Raw genomic sequence first — 21,850 nt, 5'->3', positions numbered from 1 at the left:
AATAAACATAAGATGGAGTGGTGACGATAAAGATAAATGGTCTGAAAGTAGAGACGGACAAGATGAAAATCCTCTCTCTTTTCAACTGCAATGCCTCTCCACCGCGGACAAATTCTCCACGAATATTCTAACGAAAATGATCCTAGAATCTCAGCCAAAAATTCACCAGTCACCCTGTGTCCTTCTCCGGATCAATAACCTCGAAAAATAAATGTCTAAAAATGCAATAAAATGGCTGTTTGTTCGCAATTAAAAATATTCCTATCTCCCAATACACATGAAAAAACTTTTACTATCCTCCATAAACTGTGTACATTGAATTTTAGTTTAAAACTATCCCTCTGGCTCAATCGATATATTATCTGAAAAACTAAATGCTTTCCACTGTGAATGAAATAATTGCGCAGTGTTTGGAATAGCTTTGCGCAGTTGGCGACAGTAGCTCTTTCCGGTGTTTCGGTTCATAGAATCACGCCTATTGGGCGATACGAGTTCCGTTTATTTTCTATCTCTTCCTTTCATCGAGAGTATCGATGTATATCGAGAACGAAAAAAGCCACTTTCGTAACGGTATCCGACTTGCCACCATCGCCACAGTCATGCCAGCAAACGAAGCGCGAGTACCAAATATTCTTTCCTTTCTATTCTCTCTCTCTCTCTCTCTCTCTCTCTCTGTTTACAACTACCTATCCACCCTCACTCCCCTGTCCCTCTCCTCTCTATATAGACAGCACTAGCCCTCTGATCGATATTCGCCACCTCCGTTCTCTCCTATCCTTCCTTCCTGTGCAAGACACTGGCAAAACTCAACCCTGCACAACTACTGTGTGTATATACATATATATATATATATATACGTCTGCTGTGCAAACCCAAAAGAAAAGACACTTTTTTCCTGCGTTAAATTCGTTCGAGATACTGGAATCAATGAATCCAGCATTTTCCCGTTTCTCGTTTTGTCCATTCATTAACCTAACAAGCACGAGAGATAGAGAGAGAGAGAGAGAGAGAGAGAGAGAAGTGGCAACACAGGATAAACGAAAAACACAATTATACCACCCTCTAACGTTTTAGCATCGAAATTAATGAGAAATTAGAGCATAGTAGTATACGCATTAACAATTCGGATTGAATGAAAAGTTCAAAGATCAGCGTCGTTAATTAATCGTTCGACAAATTATCCTGAATTAAATTTATGGAAACTACGAGAATCGCTAAATTGAGTATTTTCGCGTTTCTCGTTTGGTAGATTCATTAATTTAATAAACATGGGAAAAGTGGCGATGGGACGGACCAAAAATATGATTGCACCGACCTTTAGCAGTAAAATCGATATTAATTGATAAATTAAAGCATATACAGCTATACAGCCATTAAGAATTAGAAGAAAAAATCGAAAGCCCAGCATCGCTGATTAATTATTCGACGAGTGTTTCTCTTTCCAGAAATTAAATGGGATTTTACGATAAATTCCTTACGCAGCTCTCTCGACACGAATCCCATTATAGTCGATTTGGTTTTATCGCGAGGGTAGGGGAGCAGCAGGGCTGCACTGAAATCGGTATATCGTAATAACGCGGTAAATCGCTAACGACCGCAGTGCAACGTTATATTATGACCTTTATGGGACTTCCTGGACACCGTTATCTAACCGTAACGCGCGTTGCATCGAGCAGGAAAAAGACATGGACGCCTCATCCGCGGTGGTTCGGTGAAACTCGCATTAATCAAGAGTCACGTTAATCGAGACTGATGAAACATTATATTGGCAAAATACGGTCATCCATTCATCGCTCTCCTACCCTCCTCCACTACTACCACCATCGAAGTTGGCAGAAAAAATCCCCTGAAAACTTTCCTTCTCTCTCGTGTTGCACTATCGTATATACAAAAATTCACTTGCATGTGGTAAATTAAATATTGCAATGGTAGCATATAATTATGGCTCGATTACAATTGCCACAGCTTAATTAGCGAGGCTCTTGGATACTTATCGACACGAGATAGCGTATGTACGCTTCCGTTTCCACTTCTTTCTCGACTTCCGTGATGCGAGTGAAAAGTTAAGATCTCGTTGTTCGTTGATTAATGTGTACAGCAGCCCTAGCGAAAAAAGCAGGTCAATCGGAAAGAGGCAAACGGTAAACGCTCCGCGATGTGCCATAATCACTGCAATCAACATTTTTGCCAGGAATCATTGTACATTTCATTCGATTGCTCTTTTATTTAGATTTTCAAACGCTTCCTATATATATATATATATATGTATAGTCCTCGGCGACTCGCTACGCGCGTTTATTTTTTATTTCCCCGACCTTTTCTTTATTGCGAGGATCTGCGTGGAGTTTTGTCGAGGAAACAGGTCAATCAGAAACGGCTAAACGGTAAAAAGTATTGTTCTCTCGTTTCACGCTATATAGTCTAATCTTACACGTTCATCGTCATTAAAAAAAAAAAAAAAAAAACCGTATAGTAAATCCTCTTTTATATATACGAGGCTTTGAAAATTTTCACAACAAACCACCAGCGAGAGGTTCAAGGCTAATTTCAGTATTCATATTTATTATTCATAGTATATTTAATATTGTTCTCTCTCGTTTCGTGTTACGTAGTATAATCTTGCACGTTGATTTGTGATTAAAAAACCGTATAGAATATAAATCCTCTTTACATGACGTTGTGTATGACGCTTTGAAAATGTTCACAACAATCATCCCACCAAAATCCAAGGTTCATTTTAGTATTCGTATTTATATACTCTCTGTATTATATTTAATGTATAGGGAAGCTGTGCCCGAAAGGAATATTCCATTTTGGTTGCTGGATAGTCGTTATATATATATATATATATATATGTATAATTATACTCAAGTGCATATTACCATGTTATTTATCATTTAATTACGAACATTACATTGGATTCCAATGCAGAAGCATTTTTGTGTTCTCGGAATTATCCGAAAATTTAATAATTATAGTGGGTGTATTATCCGAGTACTAATTTATGTATCTGGCAAAAAGTTGCAACGATGCAGCAGTGAAAATTAAACGATATGAAAATGACCTTGAAACATTCGCGCGTACTCTGCGATTATTTCACAGTTAATTATTTTAGGTTTCATCCGTGCAGGTTTTAAACGCTGCTTGTACGCGAATATCGTAGGTTAAAATTGCGTGATTTTTATCGGAGGTTCTTCAGGATTTAAGGAGGAAGGACGTTTTGGATGATGTCGTCCATTCATTTTTTTTCGCAAATACCTCCATTATATTCCAGACATCGGTTTGCGTTGTTAGCAAAGTCCACAGGTAAATAGGAAATTGCAATGTGCATTTGCGCTGCAGGGATTGTGCAAAATTAACGCTGTGTTTGCTCTTTGCTTCAATCATCAATCGAAAACCTAACAATTTCTGTTTGCAGCGCAACTAATCGTTTCGTCAGAATCCACTGCACGTGTGTGTATGGAATTTTTGTAAATAGAACTATAGTGCATTTTTGTCCTTTTCTTTATCAATTAATTCGTACTATTGAGAAAATATAAGAATTTCGCAGCTGATTATCGATAACGCAATGTACGTAGCGCAAAATATAATTTTGCTCCATATTTGGCTATAGAGCGAAACCATCGAAGCGTTTCGCAATATCTTTATATACGAGTATACATCTGTTTTCTAAGTGAAATCATAAGATTTTCTTTGAAAGGTTAGGTATGCTTCTAATTTCTGTTGCGCTCTATTTCTTCTTTATTGCAAATTTTAGTTACGCAACCCGGTCAGTTATGATACTCCGGCTTATAATAAAATGCCACCTACATAATGAGTCTCGCGTTCAGCAATATTGCCGCAATATTGTCGGACGCACAGCCGAGCAAATACCGCACAGAGATATCTCAAATACGACAATAACTCGTTTAACTACATTTGCCGGTAAGCCAGCCTCATTCCCGTCGAAGTAATCGGGATTTAGCTAGGAGAGTTTGACTTGGAAAATACGAGAGAAGGAATATAGAGAAAAAAGTACATAATATATATAGAAAACCGAGGAAAATCCTAGAGAAAAACTTTCATTGAATTTCCAAGATAAGCAGAGTTTACCTTTGAACTTGTGGACAAAGAGCAAAGGGAGTCTAGATTTTAATGAAAACTTTCTTCAGCCCACTGTACTCGGACAAACTCAAAGGGTTAATTGCTATCGACTCTGCATAATTGCGAGAAAAAACTCCAAGACTGATTTGCAAAATGATCAATTTCCAGGTAAAGAAAATAAATGTAGCAGAATTTAAATGAAATACATATATGTGTCTAGGAGGTTGATTCGATCGGTATGGGGCATGCATTTTTATGCGAGAGGGAGATCAGGATGGAGAGGGACCTTGAAAGATTGCAGGAGTAGAGCGCGCGGCGTCGCGTGGTTCGATTGCTGAAAATGGTTGTTGGTTTTGCCGTGAGGGGGAGCAAACCTCCCTCTCTGTAGCGCGCGTTCATCCCCACTTCCAGGAGAAGGAGGAGGAGGAGGAGGAGGAGGATTTCAAGCTGCTCTAATACACACACACACACACAGACTGCGAGCGAGGCGAGGCACAGCAGCAGCAGCGTGAGACTCGTGAGAGGAGAGTAAGTGTATCGAATAGCAGCGGGCGGGAGTGCCTGTGTGTGTGTGTGTGCGTGAGCCTCTGGCTGCCTTTGATCCGCCACCTCCGCCACCACCGACACCGACCGACGGCGAGCAGTAGTCTCCTGCCAGTCGAGTTCAGTCGAGTTTAGGACTTTGCGCGACCGCGTGTTGTCTCTCTCTCTCTCTCTCTCTCTCTCTCCGTCGCTCTCTACGGCGGGTACACCGGTTCTTCTTCGGCAACTCCCCCCTCCCGATCTTCGGAGAAAACCTTATTCAGTTATTCCCCAGTGGTGCTGCATACCTCTCAGTGCAACGACAGTGCATCAACAGTGCAAATGTACCCAGTGCTTCGACCCCTCGGCCGATAGCTCCTCGATTTTTGGATTACCCCGAAGAAGCGGCTGTGTAGCGATAACAAGGTTACATATACTTACCGGACGTAATCAACGATTTACGATCCATGAGCCACGCGATCGATCAGCCTTGTCCGATCGGCCGTGCACTACGACCACCTTGCGTTGTCGGATGCGATAAAGCTGCTCGACCGGACCACTCAAATGGATTACACCGCTGTAATCTTCATCATCAACGGAATCAAAAACCTTTCGTCTCTCTCCCCGACATCGCGCGATAATATTTTTACTTCAAACTTGACCCGCCTTTTGCCATCGATTTCTCTACTTTTAATCATTTGGCAGGTTTTTTTATTTCTTTCTTTAGGAAAATGGTTGGATTTTCTTTGGGTTATTTAACGGTGAACGACGAAGACTATTCGGAGGTGGATGAAAGTATCGGGGGGATTATTGAAAAATTATTAATTACGTATAAGAACGAGGTGCTTTGGAAATATTAATAAACTCGTGTAGCTTGGGGGCGAGATGGTAGTGGTGCAGTCGTTAGGTTAATTATCGGTTAACGCGATGATAAGAATTTCCTCGCAGCGAGCCAATCGTTGGATGAATGAAAGCGAACGGTGTAGTCCCCGAAGGACGAGGAAGGACATTGAGATAAATGCTGGAATATCGTCCCGTCAATTTACTTCGTCCTTGTCAGTATATCCTGACTGGCGAGTGGCGCATGTATCGATCGATATACGCAAGATTCTCCGTAAATCGCTTCGAGCGATTCATTATTGTCATCGAGGTGCACCGTGTGTCTCTGCCGCAAACTTTCCATATCCCATACACACACACGCGGTTATTTTATACCGGCTGTGCGACACTCTTTCTCATCGTGCAATCCCAATTAAATACGAGACGAAAGAAAGTATTGCAAAGAGACAAAATTCCAGTGTAAAATTCACCATTTTTCTCAACGATTTTAACAGCAAATTTCCGGATCTTGATACGTGTACGTAAACCTTTTGCTTTTGCTCAATAATTCAACGTGTTGTTTTTAAGGTAGTGTGTTTATAAGTTTGGGTTATAAAATATTAAACGAATAAAATATTTGCTCGGTGTATAAATCTATAGTATTCGTAACTGTTCAACACCCGGTGTATACGAGAAACCGTCAACACACTGCCTTACTGAGCTCGAGAAACGAATCCTCGCCTCGTTCCACTATATATACACGTATATATCGTTAAATCTCTTATTTTGGCCCCTTTATCTCGGGGTGGTGGCTGTTCGGTTATTTTAACCGCGGCTGCTGCGCTGGCGAGTTTTCGGCTCGCAACACACTGGAGATTTTACGCGGGACGCGCACAGTTTAAATTTAGAATGCGGGAGAGAAGAGACAGGAGCGAATCTCGCGAGTTTTTCGGGCAGGAAATATGGACGTGGCATAACAACGACGCGTAGGTGCGTGTACAGCTTGTAATATTACAACGGTGTATCTGGGTCGAAATTAGAGAGCGCTTAAAACAACGGGGAAAATCTCATAACGCTGATCGTTTTCTCGAGGCAAAACTTTCGTTTGGAGAGAGGATCGCGTTTCGCGTGACTTTCGGAGATGGCTCGTCCAGCCAGCACCTGCCGCGCAATTTCTCCCTGAAAAACAACGATATTTACGTGTATATACATAGGTTTTTCCATTTTTCCTCCAATCAAAATAATCGGCGATCCGATGAAACGCTGCTTCAAGATTTCGTCGCTTATTCCACAGTGCCATTCGAGGATTGTTCATTTAATTGGAGAGAAATTCTAATGCGAATCTCGACAAACCCAATTGTCGCTTGATATTCGACGTTGGGAATTCGACGCTGTGGATCCAGTTTGTATGCAGATGTACGTTTGCCATTTTTGCATAGTAAAAGTGTGCTCTTGGATGCCAAGTACGCGTACTTGACCCTTGTGACCCAGTTGACACACGACTCTGACCCTCGACGCTCTGGCGCCGTGATTATTCCTTCCGAATCCAAAACTCATTCGCTCGTTTTACCGAAATTCAGGGTCTTTCTAGATACATTCATATATATATAGCGAGCGTTGTCCAGACGATGGAAGAGCTTATCATTGTTCTCCGGTGGAAAACTTTGTTTTCAACGTTTCGTGAATTTATGTAATTGTATACCAACGAGTGTCTCGATAATTGTAATCGTATGTGTGTAGAAATTCTCGTGCGTTAAAAGGGCAAAGGATGGAAGAAAGAGCGCAGAGTTTCTCTGGAAGGAACACGTACGTGTTGTTGCGAGTCCAAGTGAGCTTTCGATACACGTCGTTGCGTCGCGCTTCCTCGTTTCTCTCGCTTCTTCTCTCTCTCTCTCTTTATTTCGCGAGAAAACCTTCGACACGCGTTGCTGCTACTCCAGAAAACGGCTTAACGAAACAATAAGCCGTGACCGCACTCGCTTTATATAATTAATATTGGACCTTGCGGAGCAATTAGTCGTCTAATTTATCCGTAAATTACACTTATCGGCGCAAATGTTATTTGCGATTCATTCGCCGAATAGCGGCTCGCTTCGCTTTCGAGCTAAAATATTGCAATTTGACTCGACGATGCATTTCGAGCGGTATGAAACGATCGCGCGAAAGAATCACGCGATTTGCACGAACGCGATCCTCTTCGCGTCGAGATATCAGACATTTATTTTGCATTGGTACCTCGCGCACTCCTGCGTTTGGCAAGATACATCTAATTTTTTTTATTTTTCTAAATTACTTTCCGATTCTTTAATAAAATTGAAAACGGATTTTCGATCAACGCAATGAAACATTATGCTATAGAAATATGAGGGAAGCTTGTGTATCAATAAAAGGTTCTACGATTCAGGTGTTCGCCCTTGCCAGCTTTGACCTGCAGCAGGTCAAATTCATCGAACGCGTGCAATTTTTTCTACGTGATCAGTTCGACAGCTTTCTCGTCCATCATTCAAAAATGAGACGTAAAAGGGCGAGATTTACTTTTCCCATTAAAGCTGCTCTGTAAATATATTTGAAAAACCGTTCGGACCCATCACCGTTCATCGGATGTTTTATCGGTTATGCAAAAATTGCGTAGGATGAAGAATTCAGCGTTGTCCGAGAGTGAAAATCTTGAGAGCCTTTCTTTTCCTCGAAAGGTGAATAAAGAGAAGGGCGTGGCTGTTGCATGAGTCACGATGGAATAAATATTTAAATCGGTCCGAGTCATAGATTTTGAAGGATGAGGAGAAAAATGAGGCCACGTGTATGATTTTCGTGTGCTTGGATCGCGCGGAGGAAGGAGCTCTGGTGTACACAGGACCGGAAGAATGTAGTGCATCTGTCTTACGCAATCCTGCAGTTGAAGGCAGCCAGGAAGAAGCAGTAATACTCTGGAAACACTTTGGAGGATGCATAACACGTGTACGTCCTTAGTTCTGAAGGAGAGGAAACACAGTACCCCCCCCCCTCCCCTCCCCTCCCTTCATTCCCTCGCACATATACGTTTCTGCTACATCGACCAGCACTCTCGACCCCTTCGTGCGCTGATCGAGCGAGCAACTTCGTTTGCCAAAGAGACTCCCACGGAAAATTTAAATTTCATGTAATCCTAAAACTCTATTCAATGGTTTTTTGTCTAAATCTCATCAAGAGTTTTTTCTTTTAAAATCCTAAACCTTTTTATTCGAGCTTCCGTTAAATTTTTAAAGCTACGCATAATGTATAATCTTGAATCGTTTGATCAAAATATTCGATAGAGATATACTTAAATATTCTGGGGATAGAAATTCTCCATTTCTGATTATAGAAATAGATCCAGAGTGAGCGAATTATTTTTGCCAATGAAAAACTGATGAAGCGTGATTATAGTCGCAATTAAAAGATCGAGGAGCTTTAAGCTTTTAGAGCCGAGTCGTCACGAGAGAATGTGCAGTTGAATTTTTAAGTTTATGAAAGGAGAAACGAGGTCTGTGGTAGGTAAATAGAAAACTGTACCGCGATCTGTCGAATATAAATTCTATAATGGGCCTTTCATGGGGAATAAACGTGGCTGTGCAGCATCGATTCTCTAAATATTCTTTCTCTACCTTCCGGTCATCGAACTGTTCACCAAGAAAAAGCTCTGGATGTAAAAACTCTTTAGTTCGTCGATTCCTATCTACGGAAACGTAGAAATATAGTAATTTGGCAGAAAGAAGAAAAGTGCTGTAAAGTGCCGACTTAATTAGAGATAAATGTATGAATGACTGATTCATAAATTATGCCGAAAGATCGTAAAGCGAGACACGAGGGAATAATTTGGTCGCGAGGCAACAGCGCGTAACCAAGTTTCGTTTCAGTCGCTAAGTAAGCTGCAAGAGTTAATTAGTGTGGATATTCGATACGCACTGCATCCAGTTTTGTATAACCCCTATATACAGAGGGAAAAATTGCCTTTGTAGATTTTAAAAATTAGCTCTAAAAATTATTCGCGTTATTAATTCGAGAAAAAGCTCGAAAGCTTCGTAATGATGTATACATTTATGTAACCTCTGTACAGATAGTGAAACAATTTTCTTGGTAGATTTTCAAAATTAGCCCTAAAAATTATTTACGTTATTGATTCAAGAGAAAGCTCGAAAGCTCCGTAATGGGATACATCGATGTAAACACAAGGAACGCTCCGTTAGATTTAAAGTACGAGAAAGCTCGGAGCTGACGCTCTATAAGCGAGTCACTCCGGATGAATTGTTATTCGTTTCTGGGAATAGTCGAATTATACAATGGGAGCTTTGTGCTTTCATCGGTACTTGATTGTTCATGGATAGGAGAGCTTTAACAAAAGCCGATCGCACTTGCGAAATACCACTGGTGTGTTATCGCATCGGGGTGGCAATCTCTTTTTCACCTTGGAAGCCCGCCAAGAGCGCGAAAGCTGCTACCAAAGTCGTCGAGCTTGCAAGCCCTTGAGGCGATCGAGTTATCGAGCTTTTCCAGTCTTTTACAGTTTCAATCTACGACTCGGCCACTCGTTTATTCTAATCCCACCGTAAACTAACATCCAACCTTTCCTTGGCTTATAATAATGGAATAAAGCTAAGAATATATTTCATAACACTCGAAGCTTTTTCTTTGATCAATGCCGCCGCAACCGTTATAACCGAGCTTTCGCACTACTTGCGCGATTGCACCGTGTTTTCTAATGCTTTTTGCTCTACGTGGAATTGGAAAATTTCAAGAAATCGTTTGAGGGATGATGAGAAGGAAGAAATTTTACTGGAGAGGAGAGCTTGCGAGTATGCATGGACACCTATATAGACGCGCGGAGAAGCGTCGTGAATTTATTTTTTCGCGTCGGTAAGCCGATGGTGTATTTTCGTGCTCGTCCTTTCATATCAGTGGCACAATTTATGGTTTCGGGATTGCTCGGAATGGCAGCTGAATCCTCCGGGAGATTTCTTCCTTCGATCTCCCACACGTACACGAGTTATTGCACCTACACACTCGAGTTCTTCAGCCAACAGCTGCATAATATAAAGACCGAAGAGGTGTGTACTCTCTAGTTTCTCGCGTTCCCATTCGAGTTTGCACGTGTACTCGTATTTTTCTCGCTCCACGTCACTGCAAATTCGATCCTGCCTTTTACCTCGTATCACGATTAGCTATTCCCGAAGGACTAGCCTGGATCCTGGCAGGAGTGGCAGTGGCTATCCTACACCCATTGCCTCTTTGCTCAGCGTTCCTTTGTATTTTTCAACGCTAACGTTTCTTTCCTTCCACGAATCTGTTTATTTCCTTCGTAAACCGATATTTGCCGGATCGCGAGAAAAATACTACTCTCCGTTGAAGAATTTTGCGAGTTAAAAGTTTTTTGCGATTTAATAAGCGCAAGCTGGCAGTATATAGGGATTGTAACTCTCTTAATTCTTTTCTCGCAGGTCGAATATATGGTTTACAGCAACAAAGACCTAAATCCAAGGGAGAACGTCAAAGGTCAAAGGTCGCCTCTTGGTTCGTCCATACGTCAGAGCGATTTCAGGAGTTATCTCGCGACGACGGATTAGGATTAGGCATTTATTAAATCCTACGTGGATGCATTTTTACGAGGTAGTAAGCGCGCGCAAAGTAACTTTTTAATAAGGCTTAATATTTTCTTCTTTTATTTTATATTCGCTACGTTGCTTCTGCACGGGGCTCGCTTGGTTGCGTCCATTCGCTTAAAAATACGAATGAATTTTAATATTTGCATAAGACTCGAACGAGAGATTTTCCAGCATTGAAAAAAGGGCGATTTTTAATATTCAACCGAGGAAATTCTCCGTGTCCAGTTCTTCGTACGCGAATGCTAATTTTTCTTTCTGTTCAAATATCCTCCTATATATATATATATATATAAGCATACACCGTACTCGTTCGAATCGCTAAAATCGTATTTCCCCTTATCGCAGCTCGAATTTGCACCGCTCTACCATCGGCGCTGGGATTTCGACTTTTTCCAGCCTCATCGTTATTAAAACTTTAGGCCAGATTGCTTTCATCGAAGAAAAAGTTTCTCGCAGAGCTGGGATCAGCGTTGAGGCTGGATTGAATTGAAATCCAGTGGCAATTTCATTAGAATAGAGTGGCAATTGAATCGTCTTTTTTCTTGGCGACAGTCGACGACAAGTATGAGACTCGCTCTTGAGGCTTCTCCGGACTTTTATCTATATTCCGATACGTCCTTTGCTATATATATATATATATATATATATACACCCTTACCCACTCCCACTTATCCCCGTTATGCATCGTAGTTGCGCAATAGTTCCAGCAGAAAACACACTCGTCGATCCCAACTCGAGAAACCAGCTACGAATCCTCGTCTTCAAACTTTCTTCACCATCATATATATATATATATATATATATATATATAAGGTTTTTCAATTTTATTGGAAATAAAAAAACGAGAAAATGTAAAATATACCGTGGTATATATTTTGTTTTAGGATTTATTCAACAATTCGAATATTGCAAATTATCGAAACATCCATTCATCTATATATATATATATATATATATACGTAATTGCAAATGGTTTCGCGTTGAGGTTTGATGGGTTGCAAAGCCTTCTAATAAAGACATTTTAACACCTACGTGCAAGACCCTAACTAGGTCGAATAGCCTCCGGTATACCAGAGCTTCCACTTCATCATCAATTAGAATTTTAATCCCCTCGCAGCGCACCACAGGCACCCCCCTTCCCCTCTACCCTTTTTCAAAAGGAGGAGTTCCAAGGAGGAAGAGCAAATTCTGCAGGCGAACAACGATCTTTGCCAGAGATTCGTATAATGCTTATAGAGGGATGAGAAAGGATTTCGTAATTCGGACTAAACCGAATGAAAAATGCTGCCTCGAGTATAGTTATTGGAATTTTGCACGATCGAGCCTATATAGCTCCAGTATCGTGCTTCCTATCCTTTAGCAAGGATCCGGAAATATCGTTTGACAATTTTCAGTAGAATAACTGGATATAGCAGCCACGGGGATTCTTCTTGAAAACTGAATCAGTTTTTTATCGTGGCTCCAACTTTAACATTCAGCCCTCAAAACTGCCTTCTCCGATAAATAAGCTGTCGTAACGTTATGCGTTACATGAAAATTTATAGCAAAAAAGTTATGTAGAAGGAAGCAACCGACGATAAAAATTTGAACACGATTGAGATTTTTAAATTAATATACAGCTATGAATGAAACGAAGCATTTGGTCATAAATTTTTATTACGCCCCTTTATAACTGGATTATTCTTGACAATTTTATTACTGATATATTATAAAATTACTGCGATTTTATTTTCGCTGAATTTGACGATGTTAACTCATTTTCGCATAATTCTGCCTTGGTTCTTGTTTGCGCAAAGCTCGAAATTCGTTGTGCGACCGTTGCGATCAGCTGTGGCAGTCGGGCAACATGGTAATTATTACTAGTGATCAGTATATATATATATATATATATATAGCAATTGCAATTATAATTACCAGTTGTCCAAACGTCGCGGATGATCGGGACGATTGAAAAACTGGTGTAATTATAATTGGTACCACTACTGATCAATATAGTGATAATTACCAGTTTTCCAGCGACGTGGCTAATCGCGATGTCTGAATGCAATAAATTCCTCAACCATAAATCCATTTATTATTTTAGTATAGGAAATTAAGCATTCGGATTTCATTTGTACGTGTAAGGACAATTTGGAAATTGTCTCTCTCGAATGTGTCGCATCTTTATAAGGCATAAAAGTGGTGCTTCTTCTTGCTAAAAATATCTGGCGTGGCTAATCTCGCGCGTCTTAACGGGAATGGCACGGTTCGAGACAAAATTAACCGTTACTCGAACAGAGCTCGCCAGTTGATTGATTTGCTTGTCTCCTGCTGCCGACTTTCCTTCTATTTTACTTTTCAATCGAGAGTCAGATATATGTCCTTTAACGCCACGCCACTTTTCCTTACCTCCCTTATTCTATTTCCCAACGTCCACACTCCTAACAACTTCCCCCTCCTCCACTTTACCTTCTCCGATCCAAAAACATTCGCCTTCACCGCATAAAAATGATCCAATACGATTCTGTTCTTATAAAACCCTCTGTTCTCCAAAACCTAAAATTTAATCCCGCAAAAACCATCGATTCTCTCTCCGAAGGTTTTCTTAGACAAAATCTGCGCTTGGTTTTGGCGGGATTTCGCGGTTTCTGGTTGGAGGGCACGTGGTGTGTGTCTCGGAGAAAAAGTCGTGAGTCGTGAGAGGAAATTAGGTTGGCAGAAGAGAGGATGGTGGTTAGGTGCGCTGAACTTTGACCTAGGAGAAGAAGCAGTGCTACCGGATCGTTCACATGTGTTCCTCCGAGTCGTTGGAAGAAGGGCCTTTGCCTAGTAGCGCTCTGTGGGAATCCTCGACGTCTCAATGGGCGCAACCGCAACGAGCGACGACACCCAGCCACGCTACGGCTCTCTCACGATTTCTACGTGCACGCGTGAGAGACGCCAGGAGAATCAATCGACATTCCTCCTCAGCTCTTTCACTCTCACTCGACTCCGTTCTTAATCGTTCCTCCCCATTAATTCCGCAACAACTCAATTAGCTTTGTACCTTGAAACAACTCATTTCTCGGTTAAACCTCGATCATCCGATCGACACGAATGCTCTTCATATTTCCCATTCGTACATTTTGATCGTTGATCAGTCAACTTTGTGTGTTCGAAGCGTTCATAGTTTTTTTTGTTTTTTAGGATAATTTATCAAAAGGGAGAAGACGCTTGGTTTTTTCCGCTTGGTTGGTTGAATTATAGGACGCTGAGCCTAGGCTGGTGTTTTTTATCTATTCGTATATTATTGAAGCAACACGGTTGGATGAAAAAATGCGTTCGGGTAGGACGCTATCGTTCAACGGCTGGGATAATATCGGGAAACATGTGTGTGAGAGTGGGGGGAGGGACCAGGGATGCAAGTGTCTATTATTAGAGTAGTAGGAGGCCACCAGATCCCTGGGGAGCTAGTATACTATACGTCGAGCACGCGTTTTATCTTATCCCCTTCCGTACCATCGGCTCGCGCTGCCCTTCGTCTGCCTCTGACAGTCCAACAACCTTCTATTAACGTGCTGTATAGGTTGCTTGTATGTATATGTGTACCATGCTCAACATGCCTATACGCTGCATATCATCGTAGGTTTTGCTCCAAGCCTCGTTAGAATTGTGAAATTTCTGACCTTTGACTTTGAATCTATCCTCAAAAATTTCTGTTGATAAACTAAACTCATCGATCTGGTAGGAATATATTCAAAAATATATTATATATATATATATATATATCTTATCATTTTCATGCGGTTTTGGTTCACCCTGCCCTTCGTCTGCCTTTAACAGTACAACAACCTCGTATCAACCTGTGATGTAGGGTACCTATATGTATACGTGTACTCCGTTGAACATATACTTATACGCTGCGCAACACCGTGGATCTCGTTCCGAGCATCGTTCGTTAGAATTATGAAATCGATGACCTTCAACTTCAAACCTATACCCACAGAAAAATTCCCACTGATAAACCAAATCTCACTGATCTACTTAGAGTACATATCTATCTCGTGATAACTCACAATTATTGATCTTGGACAAAAGACGAGAGCACTTTTCGCGTGTTGCGTTATTTACGTTCGTCGGCGGCGGAGCTATTATCGAGAAAGCCCGCATGTAACCGGTTAATGGGAAAATAACGTCAGCGTCAATTAACAGAAATCGGAAACAGGCGTGACGTGGCTCGCTGTCGATACGATTTCAGGCGAGTTGGAATTTCTCGTTGTTGGTTGATTATGGGCAGGGGGGGGGGGGGGGAACTTTATTGTACGACAGTGTCCGAAATGTTACGGGTGACGCGTGAAGTTTGACGGATGAAGGATTAGCTGGAAATCGCAGGAGTGTGTATATATACTCACACACATACATATTAGTATAACGATATACGAGATTTCATGAGTAAAACAGAGCAGACGTCGGTGCGTAGGAAAAGGGTGAGATGGCGAGGCTTGTAAGAAAAGATGATGCGGTAAGGGAGGGGGGAGAGAGAGGATCTGACACGAGCGCCGACAAAGGCATGCTCGAGGCCCGTGGAAACCTGGTTAAACGAGGGCTGCTGTCGAACGATGTGCTAGCTTTTATGGCTTCGTATGTACGGTGTTCGTTCACTGGTCTGTGCACTTGGCGTGCCTCTCCCTCTCTCTCTCTCTCTCTCTCTCTACTCCCACCATGTCTTGCCCCTTCCCGCCCCTATTGCGTGTGCGAGCTTTCCGCTCCACTCCTCTCTGACTCCTGTTGCGCCGGCAAATTACCATGCGCTGCTCGACCGCACGGAAAAGATCACTAGACACTGATCGCGCTACTCCCAAGAACGTGTCCTTTCTCGCCCTCGACGTATCCGCTCTCAAATGTGTTTACCAAACCAGATTAACTGCGGAGCCTCGTCCAGTCACGCTCGATCACTCTCCGTCGCTCTGCTCTGGCCCATAGTCAGCTTATTTTAGCTACTCACCTTAAAAAGCTCCTCGAGCCAGCCAGCAATCGACTTTTCTCATTATTGATCTATGTACCGTGAGATAAATTACGAAAATAACTTTACGCAAGTGTGTACGTGAAGCGAAATTTATTTGAGTCATAGTATTTAATATTTCTAGTAAAGAATGTTTGATACACATTCTACATCAATGCACTTTCCTATGCTTTCGAAGCAAAACTTGAAACGTTCTTTTAAATATTATAACGAGTCTTGCACATCTTCCTTCGCCCAGCACTCTCCATTCGAGACTAAAAACGTAACCGTGCAGCGTTTTGAGTTTTCTTACAGCAGGACTTTATATACTTCAACCTTATCTCTCGCTGACTTTTTATGAGAACGCTACAACGCTGTTATTATTATTATTATTTCTCTGTTAGTATAAATTTCCGAGAATCTCACTCACCTCGATCCGATCAAAACAAACTTCGACCAGTTTGTTTTGGTTTTGAAGCTGCGTACGGATTTCAGGAATTTTTTGACGCGCTCGGTAAGGGGAAGGGATTATATTTTCGTGGAATGAGAATAAAGGCTTTTATGGCGCGACCTAGCTAAGGAGTGGCAATAAATATGGGGCTGTCCCTCGCGCAACCAATCGATTCTGCAGTAAAAGAGACCAACGCCATCCTCGACTCAACGACGAGGAATCCGCGAGCTCCAGTCGTGCTTTATTTTTGGTCATGCATGCATGGGAATGAGCCTCGTTACCGGAAGCTTCCGCAGAATCGCTCGAATTAATTCGACGAAAACAACAGTACCGTTCCTAGTGCATACATGCCCGTCCTTCTCTACCAAAAACTCGACCTTTTCAACCTCGCCATTATTCTCAATCTTCCGTCACCCTTCGACAACACGATTGATTTTTCTTTTTTTCTACAACTCCAGACACCCTTGTTTCTACTTTCTCTTTTTCTCGCGTCACTCGGACTCTCCTATTATATATACTACCCCATCGTCATCCCTTATCTTCCCACGTGTCTCTCTTATTGTCTTCGCTCGGCGTATCAATTTTATTAAAAATGTCATTAGAGAACCGTCGCTATATTTTTTTAATTAACCGAGTACCTCTTGCTTTCCCATACCGGCGCGCTCGCCTTGTTAATTATACGATTACTTACCGGACGCGTTGGATCATTTCCTGAACTAAATAGTACTGGTCCTAAGTTCCCGCTGCTCGGTCGTTATCTGCGAAAGGTCAAAGGTCAAGTTTAATTATCGATTATTTGGATTAACTCGATCGGGTTCCTTCGTAACGTTTCTTTTACCACATCCAGTCGAATGGAAGAGTGTTCTTTTCGTCGGATCTCTGGTAGAGACGCGGGTTAAAGTTGGGAAAAATAATAAAGTATGGAGACTAATGAAATCAATTGTTTTGGTCGCTCGAGCGTAGCAAGTTTTTCACGCAGATGTTATTTCAGCGGAGGGAAAACATTTATTTTTCATGGAGGATTTTTCCGTCACTGTCGGTGCAGGCGAGCGGTGGTGAGGGGGGAGGGGGAGGAGATGGGCATGGAAAATCCTCTGGAAGGCGTTATGCTAATATTATCATCCTGGTGCTAGAGAACGCGTGTGTACGGCCTCTAGTTGCATATTGGCGAGGTCGAAGGTCGCATAGCTTATCCTGAACATGCCAAACGCGAGAGTGGGGAGACTTAATTGATGAAGTGGCAGAGAGGAGAGAAGAGGAGGGGGGGGGGGAGGAGGAGGAAAAGGGTCTAGCGCAGGTTCACGACTCCTTAAGATTTGCGAGTGGTAGATATACATCTATATACCTTAGCGGCTGCGCGAATTATTCCAAACATTTCGCTCCTTGTCGCTGCAAACTTTGGACTCTGAACAGTTTTGCGCGAGCTGACTCACGACGAAATTCTAGAGGAACGATCTCGTTACGAGTTACAAACTACCATTTAGCTGGAGATCTGTGCGAACCGTCGGAGTCATTGCTCAAATTGATAATCATAAAACGTTTCTATGTATACATCGTCATCCGTATTATTCAATCCTCGATATTAAATTTCTTGCGATCCCTCTTTTGTATTTTAACGAAGGTAGCTGCTCGCAAGTTTTATGAGAAGCTTCGTAAGATGCTTAATTGGGAAACTTTGGAGAGCACGGTCTTTTTGAAAATTAATAATCTTATTCCGATAAGTAATGTTTGATTTATAAAATTCATTGAATTATTAATGAGATAGAAGTCTGGCGGAGACTCGATTAGCTTAATTGCTCGAGACGCAGTTAAGCTCCGTAAATAGTTTTTGCAGATTTAGGTGGCACGCGGCTAATATTGGCGGGACGAGTTTTTGAGCAAATTGAAAAGCACAGTACTCGTGGCGACTTTCAAAGAGGGAGCTGCATAATGCATGAGAAGGATAGCGCTTACCTTACGCGCCGTGAACTTTTATTGCGCCAAGTAAAGGCAGAAATTGCGATAATCAACGGCGTTGCAAGGGAATTACCCGCAATTAATAATCACGCCGCGAAATCGCTGCTACCGGAAGGCACGGTCCGTATGTTCCGCTAGAAATTGAAATTCCTCATCTACTTCGTCTCGCATTGTCGTTCGCATAATTAGCCTCCCCCCCCCCCCCCCCTCTTTCTTCGATATTCGATCGATCCGCCGTGCATCCGCGGTACAAACAAAAAGCTGAGGTTTTGCCGGAAAAATATTTTCCGCAATTTTAGAAAAAGAGAAAGAGACGTAATTGTTTTGAATTTCGTTCAAAGAAACTGGTTGAATTTTTTGCTCGACTAAGCGTAATTGCTGCAAATTGCGAAGGAAGTAAAACGTCTACCCAAGTAATTATTGACTTTTTCTCGAGTTTTACAGTAGCCAGGAAAATTTGAGAATTTTCTTTCCTTCGAGAGTATATATAACGGAATGCACTTGACAGTCTTCCCTGCACGGATTGAGAATTACCACGGGTGCGAAACTAGTTGTACCTGAAAATACCAGAGGAATTTGCTTAATGGACCGAGTTGAAAATCGTGCACCTGCAAAATTTCCAGCCTTTGTCAAAGTTTTCAGGTAGAGAGAACTGTGCTGTCTCCTGCAGTGAAAGATTTTCTCGGTTCGTCCAGCCTAAATCCCGACTCGACCCGACTCAGCCCATCCCTACGGTGCTTTTCGTTAGGTTATACTATTCACTCATACGCAAACACACACACACACAGAAAAGAATATTTCCACAACTGTCCGTAACTTTTCAATGCGATTAAACTGGAATATCTCTGCACAAGGAGTTTACTCAGGATTGTCACGAAAAGTCTCGTTACTGCGCCCGTTGTTCAAGGTTCTCTCGTTCGGATCTTCATCGAGAATCTCAACAGCTTCGTTTTCGCAACTCTACTAGGTATTTTCTGAAAAAAAAAAAATCTTAAACTCGACCTACGATACAATCTTCGCGATTGCACAAATCTCAACTAGGATACATTTCGAAGGATAATTGGAGAGGATTAAACTCGTATGGTAATTGGGAGCAAAGTTGAATTTTAATCGTGGAAAGAAGTTTGAGTGGGAAGGGGGGGGGGGAGGTAATCTTGATTGTGATAAATTTTGAAGGGATTTTTCATTAGTTTTTCCGCAAGAGATTGGATGCAAGCCCGAGACAGCTATTAACCGTGTGTATAGGAGGCTTTTCAGAGATAGACGAGGAGCAAGGTATATGCATAAAGCGACGCTTGCTTTTGTATTCGCTGCTGGTAGCTAGAATCCAGAATATAAGAGGAAGACGAGCTCGTCGAGCGCGTGCTTGAGAAGCTTGCAAGCTCGCTAAATTTCTACGTCCTCTCCTCGTCTTCTTTCTCATCCCCTTTTCTCTTCTCTTTATTTCCACCCATTTTTATCTCCCCCCCACCCCCTCCCCCGTTCTCTATATGCCTCCTTCGGGACCACTTACACACTTCACTCCCTGCCATTGCAGAGTTTTTCCCACTGCCTACGGGATCATTTATCAGCCCTTTAGATTTCTGTCGCTTCTCACGTTTTGTCGACTCAATTCTACTTCGCTTTTCTTCCCTGGAATCTCCTCGACCGCCTCGCTGCTATTCTCCTTAAAACGAGCTTTTCTAATCACCCAGCCTATTCTCTCTAGCACGAAGCATCTTTGTTTAATCGACGTCCCCCCCCCCCCCCCTACCTTCGAACGAACACGTGCAACTTTATGCTCCGGAAAACTGAGCCCTGATCTCTAGAAATTATTAACGCTATATATTCTTGCAAAGCATTTTTTTTATCATCGAACATCCATCTGATTTTAGTGCACAGCACTTGACTCTGAAAAGCCAATTTTCTAAAAGGACTCCCATCTGTTTTACAGAAGAAAAACCTGTTAAAACTTTGCTCGAAATACTGGCTACTCCCTTTTCTCGCAGCTGTATGCTTTGTAAAGGAAAACCACGAAGGGATAATTATCGCACGAAAGTTTTAGATATACTTGAGCAGCGATAAGCGATATGAACGTTTTTATTGTGTGGAAAAAGCGAACGGTTTCTCTTTGGCAGTAAAATGATTATTAAAGAATCTTTGCTGTTTTATTATCGGTGTATCGGGAAGACCTAGTTTAAGCCGATGAAACCAGCTGGTATCGATAAAGAAATTCAGGATGAGTTTTATTTCCCGTTAGAGACTCTGTATAAAAAGTCCGATGTAATCGGGGATAAACTTTGTGTACGAGTTTCCCGATCGTTTTTGACACTCGGAGAGTCAATAAATTCCACTTCCATCGCTAAATTCAGGCTCGAAGCAGGCGTTGTTAAGTCTCGCTCGTTTAACGATGACAAATTGACTGTACCTCCCCATGCCAACTTGTTTACCTGACTTTATACTCCTGCGAGGAATAATTGTCAGAAAGGGAGGGGGGAGGGGAGAAAGAGAGAGAGAGAGAGAGAGAGAGAGAGAGTATCCCTCTTCGAACCCTCGAACGATCTAATAGAAGGGGATTATGGTACATTTTATAGCCGTGAGAATATAAAGAGTACGGGGTAATGGGGTGGTGCTCGAAAAAAAGCCTAGGAACGATAAAAAAAAAAGAGCCGAGAGGGTTCTTTTTTGCCAAGGGGTATCAGTGGCCTAATCTCTCTTTAAAAATTTTCCTTCTTCACAGTCATTTTAATCATTTCTGCCCTGGCAGTATATTGTTATTCCTCGCCTCGCATTCAATGGCGTCTGCCTTTGTCCGCAGGAAACCCTCCTTCGAACGACCCGAGATTAGGTTTAATTCGCGTTGCGATATATAGGCTGTGGAGGACCCTGATGAAAAGAAAGGCGACGCGCGAGACAAGTGTGAGTTTTGTCGAGGAAACGAGGGAAAAATTGTACACCTTTTCATAAAATTGCAATTTCGATTTACGGGATACGCAGGGAAGGCTTGTCGTAAAACTTGGCGGATGTTGAAACCGAGCGATAGTGGATGCCGCGGGTTTTATCAAGCCGAAGCCTCGTCGCTTCTACTCCTATTTCTTCTTCAGCTTTTATTTTATCAGCTCTTCAGGGCGGTGCGCGTTTGCCGTCTCGAATTGATAAGCCCCGGGCTGGAAAACGTTGTGGTGGCTACGTATAGAGAAGCCGTCGTCTGCCAGAACGTGATTCAACGCCTCGAATATTCGTAACTCTTCTCACGCGCGATCAGACCCACTGAGATTAGTCACGTAATGAAATGGTGGCTCTGCGAAGGGTTCCCATTGCAAAATACGAATACCTATATGTATATAAATCTGAAATTGAAGAAGAGTCTTTTAATAAATCTTTGCGAAGGATTATGCGATAGATTAGTAATCGCGTTATTTAAACGCATGATGAAAATTGGGTGGAAGGATCGAGGGTTCG

General features: G+C 42.1%; 1 protein-coding gene across 17 annotated transcripts in view; it reads left to right on the top strand.

Annotated features, from left to right (window-relative positions):
- LOC136783491 (rap guanine nucleotide exchange factor 2-like) overlaps positions 1–21,850 on the top strand; it is a 111,488-nt gene that overhangs the window by 52,918 nt on the left and 36,720 nt on the right. For 6 of the 17 annotated variants that reach the window (XM_066743697.1, XM_066743694.1, XM_066743709.1 and 3 more), the window contains exon 1: positions 4,710–5,031. The exons of 3 other annotated variants lie outside the window; for them this stretch is intronic. Coding sequence is in view for 1 of the 14 variants with exons in the window: in XM_066743705.1 (XP_066599802.1) it covers positions 6,833–6,840 (8 nt within the window). In the remaining 13 variants the exon portion in view is untranslated. Of the gene's footprint in view, positions 1–4,707; positions 5,032–6,776; positions 6,841–20,940; positions 20,970–21,850 lie in introns of those variants that run through there. 8 more of the 17 variants (XM_066743693.1, XM_066743690.1, XM_066743691.1 and 5 more) reach the window with 5 other exon arrangements.

This window comes from Prorops nasuta, unplaced genomic scaffold (genome assembly GCF_024137725.1).
Source record: "Prorops nasuta isolate Cenicafe-Biocafe unplaced genomic scaffold, Cenicafe_Pnas_1.2 PNAS00033, whole genome shotgun sequence".
NCBI classification, from domain to species: Eukaryota; Metazoa; Arthropoda; class Insecta; order Hymenoptera; family Bethylidae; genus Prorops; species Prorops nasuta.
The sequence above is the reverse complement of the archived record's forward strand: the minus strand, read 5'-3'. Positions and strand labels throughout refer to the sequence as shown.